This window comes from Microtus oregoni, unplaced genomic scaffold, assembly GCF_018167655.1.
Source record: "Microtus oregoni isolate MIOR12 unplaced genomic scaffold, Mior012 000124F_ref0000388, whole genome shotgun sequence".
Lineage (NCBI taxonomy): Eukaryota > Metazoa > Chordata > Mammalia > Rodentia > Cricetidae > Microtus > Microtus oregoni.
Window position 1 is genome coordinate 438610 of NW_024544756.1, and position 13739 is coordinate 452348.

At 44.7% G+C, this 13739-nt stretch overlaps 1 protein-coding gene across 4 annotated transcripts in view; it reads right to left on the reverse strand.

Moving 5' to 3' along the window:
* Window positions 1–1025: 1025 nt before the first annotated feature.
* Window positions 1026–13739, reverse strand: part of LOC121444440 (importin-5-like) — a 39767-nt gene continuing 27053 nt past the window's right edge. For all 4 annotated transcript variants that reach the window (XM_041646253.1, XM_041646250.1, XM_041646251.1 and 1 more), the window contains exon 2: window positions 1026–4731. In XM_041646253.1, coding sequence (XP_041502187.1) covers window positions 1443–4727 — 3285 coding nt within the window. In that variant the 5' untranslated portion in view covers window positions 4728–4731 and the 3' untranslated portion in view covers window positions 1026–1442. The remainder of the gene's footprint in view (window positions 4732–13739) is intronic.

Sequence of the window (13739 nt, forward strand, 5' to 3'; positions counted from 1 at the left end):
CTCAGAGCAGTTATCATAGTAGAGAAATCAGCATGACGTCACCTATCTTGTAGTCTTTTGGGATTTCTTTTTTCGTGTCCGTAGCCAACATTTTCAGGAGGCATTCCGCAATCAAATCTGATTTCATTAATTTTGAAGAGAACCAAAACTTTTTGCTTTCTGTGGAAACAAAAGCATAACCTTTCCGAAAAGCAACATATTTGCTGACATTCTTAAAATATATTACTTGGTTTAAATTAGCAGTTTCTATAATCTAATGTCTCTCAGCAGATATTACTTTTGTACATTAGCATCTAAAAATTCAAAGTCACCAAAGATGCCCTGTGTATTTCCCATCCTTACATAATTTATTCTTTTTATATTACTTTACTCTTTTTTAAAAGACTTTATTTTTATTTTTAAACTTTATTTTTCTATGACTATCTATAACCATTTTCTTCTTATTTATTTTACTTCTAAATTCATTTTTAAACACACACTGTCACCTTCTCAGTGATTTTTGTCAGCCTGAACCTGGTTTTATTTTGGCAGGTCTGTGGTCTCCTTTGACCAACTGAGCCAAATCTTAAGCTATGATAGTACTATTGCAAGGATCTGTTCAGCATATGATACACAGGTGACTGGCTCTGCCCTTCTCAATTCGTGAGAGCCTAGTCTCATATCTGCGGGTACAACCCATAGCTGCATTTACCTGCCCCATGGCTGGGAATTTGGAGTGTCTGACTGAAGCAGGAGTTGTACCCAGTGCCTGCTGCTCAAGTGCTCAGCTATGCAGCAGGGCCTCTTAAAAGGGTTGTTCCTTTGTACGCCAAGCCTATTCTAGAGGCTGCTTTGTCAGACCCTATGTGGATATACGAACATCCATGTTGGTCACCAAATGCAGACAGATTTTTCTTTGGGCTGCCAGCTCACAAAAAATAACAAAGAGACTTTTTTTTTCTTTTTTCTTTTTTTCTTTTTTCTTTTTTTTCTTTTTTCTTTTTTTTCTTTTTTTTTCTTTTTTCTTTTTTTTGAGATAGGGTTTTTCTGTGTAGCTTTGATGCCTGATCTGGAACTAACTCTTGTAGACCAGGCTGGCCTTGAACTCAGAGATCTGCCTGCCTCTGCCTCAGGAGTGCTGGGATTAAAGGCATGTGCCATCACTGCCTGGTGATACAGAGACTTCTTAATTAAAGCTGGCCTTTTATCTTAGGCGTGTCTCTACTTGCTCTTATAAATTAAATTATTCTATTTATATTAATCTATTTTTTTTTTTTTTTTATTTTTGAGACAGGGTTTCTCTGTGGCTTTGGAGCCTGTCCTGGAACTAGCTCTGTAGACCAGGCTGGTCTCGAACTCACAGAGATCCACCTGCCTCTGCCTCCCAAGTGCTGGGATTAAAGGCATGGTAAACGTTTATTTGGAGTTAGTTTTCTGGCTTCTGGCAGGTGGTATTAAGGCCGTCAGGCAGAGTTCAGGAGCTCCTGTATGGCGGCCTGCTGCTCCGGACTGAGCTGTGCTATGCATTCATTCCACAATCCTCCAGAAGTCTGTACTTGGCGAACTATATTGGCCAGGCGCTTGGCACAGGGGTCTTCATGTTTAATGGCCTCATGCATTTCTCCTTCCGCAATTATACTGAATATTTTGGGTAGATTGGCATTGTTTGGGCCAAGAACAATTGGGTGATTACTTTCAATCAGGTCGCACAGATAACTGAAGGTCTGGACAGCTTCTTCTTTATCTTCGTGTAGTGGAAGCCAAGACAACCAGTGTGGTAAGACTTCTTCAACGTTTACACAGTCAGGCTTGAAGTTCATGATTTTCCCCACCGCAGAGATGCAGTTCTCTGTAGCATTGATGTTTTCTTTGGCCTTAGAATCTGCAGACTGAATAACTCTTACAAGCAGTGGGAGTGCTTCTGTACAGAAAGGGCGGTAGTTGTCTCCACCGTATTGTGCCATGACGCCAAGGCCATATGCCGCAGCTTGCCTGACTTCTGGGCTGTTGTCACACACATACTGGAGCATTGGCCTTAAGAAATATTCTGCATACTTAAATGAGGCTGGACTACAGTGTTCTATGACATCATCGAAGATACACAATCCCCACTGTCTGTCTGGCCATGGTCTATGTGGACAAATCAGGTTGACAATGAATGGAAGCAGCTGTTCAAACCACGGCAACACCTTTTCTTTGTAGCTGCTGAATATCGAGTGTAAAATATCTGACACTTTGGTCAGAATGTAGACATCATTATTATCCTCATCCTGTAGTGACTCCTCATCCTGCTCATCATAGTCTTCGTCTTGTCTTTTCACTTGCCGCAATTCTTGATTTTTGAAATGTTCTTCAAGTTTGGCTTTCAATATACCTCCCAGCTCCTCAAAGTGCTCGTTGTTCAGACACCCGTCTCCCATGACGTCTATGCACTTCGCGAATGAGTGCATGATCTCCGAGAGCACGTCTGAGTAAGGCTCCGTGCCAATAGCTTTGATGAGCCCATCGCATATATAGTACCACATCTGCATGAGGTACTCGGGACCGCGGACTCGCGCACACTCCAGCAGAAAGGGCATGGACTCCGCGGCTGCCATTCGGACCCCATCATGTAAGTAAAACTTGAGCAGAGGGACCATCAGTTTGGCAACCTGTTCAGTGTACTCCACAAAACTTTCCTTTAACTCCTTAGCATAGCAAACCAACATCTGGCAAGCAGTTGACTTTTCTTCTAGTCCTGCAGTTTTAATACCAAAAATTTGCTGATTTCCGAGGTTCAAAAATTCCCAACCATCATCACTCATATTCTCCATGTCCTGGGTGTGGAGAAAGGTTACTCCGGGCTTAATCGAAGCGGTCTTCATCAGCGGCCCCATGACCATGGGAAGGTACTGCTGGAAATCTTTCCCAAGGATTTTGCACATTCTGGCCCATGCAGAGAACATGTAAGAGATCTGAGGGTCGTCGTCTTCCATGTCACCGAAGTCTGTCTGGGTCTTCAGCAAGAGCTGCATCACATCTGAAGCGTCCTGCATGAACTTCTCCTTCCCCACAGCCAGGCCGATGAGGCTGACACATTCGATCGTCTTCCCCCTCAGGAGCCTCAGCTCCTTCTGGACTGCGTTCTCCACTATGTGCTTCAGGGATGGCATGAACAGGTCATAGTAGGGAATGAACTTCTCTTCTGCGGTATCTGCAACCGATGCGATGGACGTCACAACCTGCTCCAGGACTAACTTGGTGCCTTTCTGGATCAGCTCCTGAAGTTTGAGGACCATAATTGAATGCAGGTGCTTCACCAGGTTATCCAAGTATGGGATGAGCAGCGACTTGGGACAGTCTTCAGTGAAATTAATGAGAGCAGACGCCGCATGGGCCTGCACCCTTTGGTTGCCTTGATCTCCCATGGTTTGAAGCAAAGCTGCAATCACCTTCTCATGGAATTTCTTTTGAAAACCAGGTGCAAAATCCATAGCCATCTGACCCACAGCGTTGCAGGCTGCATACTGGACTCTTGGGTGAGGATCCTGGAGAAAAAGCAAGACAAAGTTCACAATCTCATTCAGAATTCCCTCCATTTGCTCATGGCATCCTTCTCCGATGGCAGATAAGGCCATCAATCCTGCATGCCGGTACTTCCAGTCAGGGTTTTGAAGCATCTGCATAATGTGTTCCTTGATCATTGGCAAAACAAGATTTCCACCAAGTCCACAGGCCATCCGGTCCAAGGCACTCTCACCAGCAACTGCATTGCTATTGAAGTCATCATCTTCTAGCTCATCAGCATTTGCCCAGTCCTCATCTTCTTCTAGATCAACCATCATGGCCAGCATCTGAGGAATAGTCTGTGCAATAATATTGGTATGCTTTCTTAACATGGCAGCTGCGGTTTCAGACAGGGTCACAATCACTTCGAGGGCAAGTTGGCGCTGCATATTGTAGAGGTTGGGGTCTCCACACAACTTCAGACTTAGCTGTAGAGTTGCTTCTAAATGAGGACGCAAATACTTCGGAACAGTGTTCGCTATCTCCACAAGAGACTTGAGGACTGAGTCGTCGTACTGGTAGCACGAGTCATTGACAGCCTGTAAGAACCCAGGTAGCAGGTCTGCAAAGTGTTTGAACACAGCGACATTATGCTCGTTGGCTAGTATGAAGGCGGCTGTAGCTCTGGCCGACAATGTCCAGATCGAAGGATGCTCTTGATCTTGCATACACTGAACTAACATCTGCTTGATGACATCCAAATAGTGCTGCTGTTGGTTCCCAAAAATCCCAGGAAAGTTCCAAAATATGTAAAGGGCAGCTTCCCGGAGTCCCATGCTCTGTGAGCTGATGGAATCAAAGAGGAAGTTCAAACCCTCAGGCCACTGGTTGTTGCCATCCTCATCTATTAAATTCCTGGCCAACTCTGCAGCAATATCACAGATTTTCCTCCTCATGCTAGATTCTGTCTCCATCTGAATAATCATTAGCAGTTCACTCTTGATGGCAGTCTGGACATCTGATGGCAGAGTTGGATAGACTTCATTTGAGGAAAAAAGACGCCTTAGGAGAACAGCGGCCACTTGTCTAGCCTCATCAGCAGCTGTTGTATTTCTGATGGTTTGTAAGAGGAACATGACCTTGGTTTGGCCTGGGATATTCTCATAGGTTTCCTCCGCCTGTTTCCGGACCTCATTGTCAGGGCTGATTATGTTTCCCAGGAGCAGGTAGAACTGTTGCTGCTCCGCCGCGGCCGCCGCCATTGTGCTAGGCATGAGAGAAAGAAGGAAGGCATTAATCTATGGTTTGTCAGGTGGTGTTAACCTCTCTTTCATCTTGCACCTCCTGTTTCTTCTCTGTGTGTAAGGCAACTCCACCCTTCTTGTTCCCAGAGCTTTCTCTTTTCCAAAGTCCCTGCTATACCTCCTGCCTTGCTATTGGCCATTTAGCTTTTTACTAAGCCAATCACAGTGACGCATCTTCAAGCAGTGTAAAAGAATATTCCACAACAATACTCATTTTAAAACATCTTGTAACAGATCTTAAAAGGGCTTGGTTATGTTTTGGAAGCATCTTTGACCATTATGCTGAACGTTATATTTGAGCGGTATAGGCTGGGGATGTTGCTCAGTAGTAGAATGTTTGTGTAGCCTACCTAGTCTATGCACGAGGTCCTGGGTTTGATCCCCAGCACTGCAGAAGAAAGTGAATGCTATACTAAAAAAGCAGAACGTATTTGGAAGGATGAACATCTGGAAATTTCTATACTTAATTCTATCACAAGAGCTTGTATAGGTTTTTGAATACGCTTACAGTTTGAAATCAGAAACCCAAAAGAAGAGAATCACTACAAGAGCCTTTATTATCCTGAAAATGCAAAGATATTTCACCACTGAGGCTCTATATTAGCCCCACCTGATTCAACCTAAGGCAATCCTACTAAAGTCGAGTATCTTGGATCTAGGATGGCTCCTGTCGCTCTTGCCTTTGGCATCCCATCACAGAGGCCCTCATTCCGTTTAACACTTCCCCCAAACAGCCTTGCAGTTCTGAGAGAGCTCTGCCTGAGGGCCATTCCATTTGAATAGAGCCTTGACTGCCCTTTCTGACCCTCTCCCTGATTGCTGGAATTTGAGACAGGCCTTACTGCACTCTAACCCACATATCAGAACAGCTGCCCATGAAGTAGGCCCCAATTTCTGTGTATGTGCTCGGACTTGGTAATTTGATCCATTAGCTGCTGTTCCGGTCAGGCTGACACAAGACATGTCCTAAGACCAGTATTTTAAAATATGTGATCTTCAGATTGTCTTTCCTCTTAGTTTATTTCATCTTGCTATAAAAAAATACCCCAAGTTGAGTACTATATAAAGAAAAGCTATTTAGCCCACTCCTTAAGGACCTAGAGCAACAATTCTCAACCTGCGGGTCAAAGCCCCTTTCGGGGTTGCATATCAAATATCAAGCATATCAGACACTTGCATTAGGATTCATAATAGTAGCAAAATTATAATCATGAAGTAGCAATAAAGTAATTGTATGGTTGGGGGTCAGCACAACACGAGAAACTGTATTAAAAGGCTGCAGCATTAGGAAGGTTGAGAACCACTGATCTAGAGCGTGACATGGGCATATCTTGGCTCCAGTGAGAGCCTCACGTGGTGGCATCATGACGGTGGGAACATATCCAAGAGGAGCATATTAGGTGGTAAATTAGACAAGGAGTGAGGTAGCTAAGCCAGCTTTATAGCAAATCATTCTCACTGGAAGTAATTCAGTTCTGGGATAAGCACATCAGTCCCCTGTGAGTGTGCTACTCTGTTCGCCAAGCTTCTAGCTCACGACCCCTTGAAGAACATGCTGAAATCCTTCCCTAACTACAAAACCTACAACAGAGTCACATGTAGTGCTGCTTTTATAGGATGGAGCCCTGGAGCAGGGCGTTGGTTCAGTGGATAAAGGCACTTGCTACCAAGCCTAAAGAGCTCAGCTGGATCCTGTGTACCCACATGACAGAAGAAGAAAACCAACATCCCCCTCCCGAGTCATTCTCTGACCTCCATACAAGATGTGCCATACACAGACATCCCAAAATGGAATTTTACAGTTTTACATAAAAATGTAAAAACGAATTTAAAAAATAATTTACTTTAAAAATGAAATCTCAAGGTGATTTTTCAAAGACACTTCTCCAGCGCTGCAGTTTCCTGTCTGCCTTATTAGAAAGTACGTTTTTCTGCCTATATTATGTTTTTGAGACCAAGCATCGATTGCTTAAGCCAAGGAAGCTTTCGCTTCCATCAAAGCCAAACTTGAAGCCTCAGCCTGTTTTTCCAGCAAGCCTCTTCGGAGTTTGGCAATATTTAGCTTATCTTGACGCGTATCGTGCTGAGAGAGTTTTTAAATCATACACCAAGTGTTATCCTCAGTAGAACACTGATACCATTGAAGTGTCACCGAAGTCACCATCTGGTGGTCATGCTAGGGAATGACATATTTTGCTGAAAGGACAGAGAATTTTTTTTAAGTCCTTTTAATATTTTCAAGGATTGACAAGAATAACAGCCTTTCGCTTGATCTTTCATTTGCTGACTTCTTATACCAGAAGAGACATCTAAGGAGTGTACTTTCATTTTGAAACCAGGAATGATTGCAATTAAATGACCAAAGAAAGTATTACTTCAAAAGCCAAATAGTAAATGTTTTAGACCTTGTGAGCCATATGGTCTCTGTTGAATTGCTAAACATTGCTTCTGGGGGATTCAAGTCATATGTATACAACTAGGCCTGGAAAGATTTCTCAGGAAATCTTTGTTTATAGATGCTGACATTTTTATTTCATGTCCTTTTCACATGTCACAGAATGTTCATATTTGTTTCAACAGCTTGAAAACATAAAGACTCAGAGGCTAAAGAGATAGCTCAGCAGTTAAGAGAGGATACTACTCCTACAGAGGACCTGAGTTCAATTACTAGTGCCCACAGAGGGAAGCTTATGACCTCCTGTTTAACTGCAGCTGCAGGAGAGATGCTATTCTCTTCTGGGCTCCACAGGCACTTCACTCCCATTCGTATGCCTAAACACACACACACACACACACACACACACACACACACACACACACACACATTTACATAATTAAAATTTCGAAGCAATCATTTAAAAAATGTAAAAGCCCCTTCTCAGTTTATAGGACTTGAAAAGCAGACAGCAGATTGGAGGTGTCCTACAAGTCATGGTTGGTAGACCGTAGTCTAACCTAAATGAACTGCCCTCTTTATTGTCATCATTCAGGATGACTTCGGTAGAGGTGTACTGCTCTCTGAACCTGGTAACTTCTCTTTGCATCTCCGAAAAGCAACGTATAGTTATAAGTATGACCTGTCATCTGACTGAACAAAGTTGAACCCTATAGATCCATGACAAGGGTGACCCTGAAAGCAAATATGCTGAAGAAAGGAACCTTATAGAAGATAGTTCTAAAGAGGACCTCATGAAGTTTCCAAAGCATAGAGGAAATCAAATGTCATGAATAATTACAAAGAACTAGAAATAATCAGAGTTGATAATTCAAGCAGAAAAGTTACCAAGGGAGTTAAATAATAGAGTACTCAGAGTGATTGAGGGAACTGTGAACTGAGAGATTTCAAAAGAGATCAAACTATGGAGCAGAAAGGGAAAGTGTCACGCTAAATAGAAGTGAAGAATCCAAACATAAACTGGATTTGAAATTATCATTTCATACCTATTTAAATAATAAATAGTGGGAAGTAAACAAATTTCTATGAGCTCTGAGTAGTTACTCATTCTTGAGTGATATTGTTATTTTTCACTTTGATCCCATCTTTCCTGTCTGCCAACTCTCTACTAACAATGTCTTCCCTGTGTTAAGATTATTCCTTTGTAGGGTGACTTCTTGGAAACAAGGAGAGGTTAATTAGCATAAACAGGAAGGAATTGGGGAGGAGATGAAAAAATACATAGTTTTCATGAATAAATTTGTCAAAGAATTAAAAAAAAAAGGATGGCTCCTTTGAAGGCTGAGGGAATTGCTCAGTGGACAAAGTGCTTGCAGTACATGCATGAGGACCTGAGTTCAGATCCCCAGAATCTAAATAAAAGTCAGACAAGTAGCATGCATCTGTAATCCCAGCACTCCCATGGTGAGCTGCAAGGCAGAGGCAGAAGAATCTCCAGCAACGCATGGGCTAGCTAGCCTGGAATATGCAGTGGCATAAAAGAAGTTCTGCCTTACATAGCTCAACACCCACAGCCATCAGAAAAATGCAAATTGAAACAACTCTAAGATTCCATCTTATACCTGTAAGAATTGCTAAGATAAAAAAACATTGATGACAACTTATGCTGGAGAGGTTGTAGGGTAAAGGGAACTCTCCTTCATTGCTGGTGGGAATGCAAGCTGGTACAGCCCCCTTTGGATATCAATATGGCAATTTCTCAGAAAATTAGGAAACAACCTTCCTCAAGACCCAGCAATACCACTTTTGGGTATATACCCAAAGAATGCTCAATCATACCACAAGGATATGTGCTCAACTATGTTTGTAGCAGCATTATTTGTCATAGTCAGAACTTGGAATTAACCTAAATGCCCCTCAGCCAAAGAATGGATGAAGATGTACATTTACACAATGGAGTACTACACAGCAGAAAAAAATAATGACATCTTGAAATTTGCCGGCAAATGGATGGATCTAGAAAACGTCACATTGAGTGAGGTAACTTAGACCCAGAAAGACAAATATCATATATACTCACTCATAAGTGGTTTTTAGACATAAAGCAAAGAAAAACCAGCCTACAATTCACAATCCCAGAGAACCTAGACAACAATGAGGAGCTTACGTACTTCCTCCAATAAGGTCACACCTACTCCAACAAGGCCACACTTCCTAAAAGTGCCATTCCCTCTGGGAGCCATTTTCTTTCAAACCACCACAGAAATGATGTTTCCTAGGATTTAACTTTAAAGGAGATGACATTCAAAAGTAGTAAGTGCGTCACTGTGGAGGTAGCTTTGAGGTCTCACGTATGCCCAAGCCATGCCCAGTGAGACAGTTCCCTTCCTGTTCCTTGCCACAAGCTGTAGGGTTTTAGTTAGTGCTCTAGCACCATGTCTGTCTGCACGCCACCGTGTCGCACCGTGATGATAACAGGCTAAACATCTGAACTTTAAGCCACCCAATTACATGTGTTTCCTTTATAAGAGTGCCCCGTCACCCCTTGCTACCTGTGGCAGGCCAGAAAACTGACCGAATACCTCACCTGCTGCACGGCTAGGGAGATCAGGCCACGTACCTTGCCTGGGAAGGACAGTGGAACTGACCCTGTTGACAGGGGCACAGAGGAGTTGTCCTGAGAAAATGAGCGCGGAAGATCCAGCCCCACCCCCCATCTGCCAGACAGTGGTGTGGGCCGGGGGAGATGTTTTCCACCACTACCGCCTGCCTTTCACTACGTGTGGTATGTAGAAGAGCTGACCCCGAGATCATGAGAACCAGTGAGCTGCCCAGCATCTCACTGGCTGCAGCACTCAGGAAAGCAAGCCCTACACCTCACCTGAACATCATAGCAATGCTGACCCTGGCGAGTGCACAGGTGAGCAGCCCTAAGGGTGTGAGGGTAGGAAAGCTGGTTCCACTACTCATCTGTTGTGTGGTAGGGAGGGCAAGGGAGAAATGCCCCCGTACTCTTCACCCCCACCACCCGCATCAGGCAGGAGAGCAGGCCCCTGGGTCATGAGAATTGGAGAGCTGGCGCTGCCCTTCACCAGCTGCAGCGTACGTGTACTATGGTCCTATAGTGCCTGCACTAGGCACAGGAAAACAAGTTGTTTGGCTCAGAGCCGCTGCAAGCATAGGAAAACAAGTTGTTTACAGGAAATTCAGGGTCTGTGGGCCTGCAGTCCCCAACACTGCAGCACTCAGGGGAGGAGGCCCTACACCTCACCTGGGCAGTACAGTAGTGCTGACTCTGCTGGCGGGCTGCAGGCGAGCCTGCCCTGAGGTCGTAAGAGTGGGGGAACTGGCCCAGAACCCCTTGTCTGCCATGTGGTGACAAGGGTGAGGGAAAGATGTCCTCCACTTCCCCAGTAGCCACCAGCAGCAGCTCTCTGGAGAGCTGGGCCTGCACCCCACCTGTGCAGTACAGAAGAGCTGACTGTGTCCATGGGGATGCAGGTGAGCTGGCCCCAAGGAATGAGATGAGAGATGAAAACAAGAGATCTGGCCTCGCCTTTTATCTGCCACAGTGATGTGAGCAAGGGGGAGATGCTCTCCGCACGCACACACCTCACTGCCTGTGGCAGGTGGGAGAGCGGGCCCTGAGGTCATAAGAGCAAGAAAGCTGGCCCTACCTCTCCTCAGCTGCAGCACTCAAGAAAGACGACGACCCTGTATCTCACCTGAGCAATACAGCAATGCTGGCCCTGTCGGTGGGTACAAGGGTGAGTGGCCCTGAGGGTGTGAGCGGAGGAGAGCTGAATGGCCCCTGTTCCTCTCTGCTGGGCAACACAGTAGAGTGGCCCTGGTGGCGTAGGTGTAGGTGAGCCTGCCCCCAGGGCATGAGAGCCTGAAAAACTGGCCCTGCCGCTTGCTGCTCACTGCAGAGGGTGCTCACTAGAGCTGACTGACCCTGGTGTTGAGGATGAGAGAGAGCTGGTGGGCTGACCAACCCAACAACCACCCAGGACCAGAACCAGGGCTATGAGTTGGCCTATCCCAACATCTACCCCTATCTAAGAACTGTTGGAGCACGTGAAGGGGCCAGTCCTGCAGTCCCAAAATTGCAGGATCTCCACGACACAGGACAACAGCAGAATTTCCAAGAGGAACCCCAGTAAGGGTCCAGCATTGATAGTGTAGCAGAAACCAGAGGCCTCGAACCAGAACAATGACTCTCTGCAATGAACACTTGCAAGTAAAGGCGTATGGACCCAAGGGTACACTGTGTGGCTCGCTGTGTCGCACTACAGCTTCCATGATGAGATTTTTCTTTTCTTTTAAATTTTACTTGTTTTATTTTAGGGGGAAGTTGCCAGGGCAGAGGGTGGATACGAAGGGACAGGGAGATGAGTGGGATCGGGATGCATGATGTGAAATCCACAAAGAATAAATACAAAGTTTTAAAAAGGCAAAACAAATCCCAACCAATCAAACAAAACTGCCGACACAATTACATATCTGTGAATAAAGTCAGTTTGTTCCACTCTTTAAAAAAAAAAAGGCTGCCATGGACGTGGTGTCTCTTCACAGACATGGAAACCCTAAGATGGTCTCTGTTCTTATAGGTCAATCAGCAGAGGCCAAGAGAAACCAGCCAGTCCCTTCCACTTGTTTTCGTCCGCACTTAGCTTCTCCTCTACTGTTGGAAAACAGTCCAAGAATAGAGTCTTGCGAGGAAATTTCTTAGTGCTTGCGAAAAAACCCGAAGAAACCAAGACAATAGTCTTGTGACCTCAGTTTCTTCAAAAACGCAGAACTGGTCTTGGATTGTGCTTCCATGCCTGTCCCGGGTGCAGCAGATAGGAGTGAGTTAGTTTACTTTAGATTCTTCATTACAACTGGCTTTTGTTATTGGTTAATATGCCTCTATGGAAAAACATGTTCCGGCCACATGCCGTGTGCCCAGCACTTGCAGCTGATCCCTGCGATGGGACACTACTCAACTGACCCTTTGAACCCTCAGTGTATAAACCGTCTGATGCTCTGAAAAAGGTCACTCTTGCATGTGACCTTCACGTCTAGCTCATTTATCAACTGCGTTCTGCCAAGCCCCACCGCCTTTAGAGCAGTAAACACCCTATTACTGTCCTCTTCTCTAAAGATAGGGCCCTGTTACTTGTGGATGTGTGTGTTCATGCGCATGCATGCAAGTATGCGTGTGGAGAGCAATGCACACACAGTCTTCAGGAATGCCGTCTACCTGTTTTGAAACCAAGTCTGTCATCAGCCTAGAGTACATGGTTAGACGAGGCTGGCTAGCCAGGGATCCCTAGGGATCCCGTATCTCCTCATTTCCAACACTGAGATTACAAATGCAATCACCATGCTTGATACTTTTCTTTAGGGAATAAGGTAATATCTTCTGGAGCCAAATATAAGTGACCATAGCTTAGAAACATGGATTTAGGCCACCCCAAGTAGTATGTTCCAATATGGTAAAAAAATTTCCCAAGTTTTATAGTAAGAAAGTCAAAAGCCAAGTACTTTTAAAATTCACTGGTAGGAACATGGAGTTCCTGGGTTACAGAAAAGAGGGGAAACCTTGTTGTGGGCTTCAGATGCTATCTACTGGCATTTTTAGCCTTTGGGTTGGTAGAAGCTAGCGGTTTATTAGTACTTGCAAAAGGAATTCACCTGATAGTCACAAGGCTGTCAGGTCAAACACAGAGACAGACAATGAATGGCTGTTGAGGAGGATAAAGATAACCCAAGATAATGTTGCTCGGGACGTGGAATATTCCAGCTCTCTGTCATCTGTCAGCCTTGTAGAATCTTTAACATAGGTGACGGCCTTTTCGAAAGTCAGGATTTCAGTTCAAAGTCCCCTCTCTGGAAAATGGCTTTTGCTCTCTTAAAGTAAATGTCAATGAATTCTCTCTCTCTTTGTTATTTTTTGTTTTTTTGTTTTGTTTTCTGGGGTGCTTTGAAGGAGAAATGTCTCATAATCGCTCATGTATGCGAACACATGGCTTCCAATCAGGGGCACTGTTTGGCAAAGTCCAGGAAACTTTAGGATACTTGCTGAAGAAGTATGTCACTAGGGACAAGCTTTGAAAATTCATAGTCCCATACACCCCTGTTCATCTCCCTGCACCCGTCACATTGCTCTGAGTAGAAGTTTTCTGATATTTCTGCCTCCTGAGTTATGCTGGCCTCGCACGCCAGCTGCTGTGCCTCCTCTGCCATCTTGGATTCTATCCTTTGAGAACAGTAAGGCAGAATTAACACCTTTCTCCTCTAGGGTGCTTTTGGAATGACAATTTATCATAGCAATAGAGAAGTAATTAATACATTTGGCAAACTCTTGGCACTGGCATGCCACTAGGCATTCATATACGGTTTTGTACTTTATGTTTCTCATGGCCACTTTTTCCTCCAGTGCTTGTAGCCGTGGCAGCTGGATGAATGATTCAGAAGCAGCTGAGAGCCTCTGGCTAGAGCATCATCCTAGTGTGGCCTGAAGGCTGTCTGGGCTGTGACGTGCTGACGCTCATCCGTGAACAAACTAAGGAGCTACTTTCTACATCGTG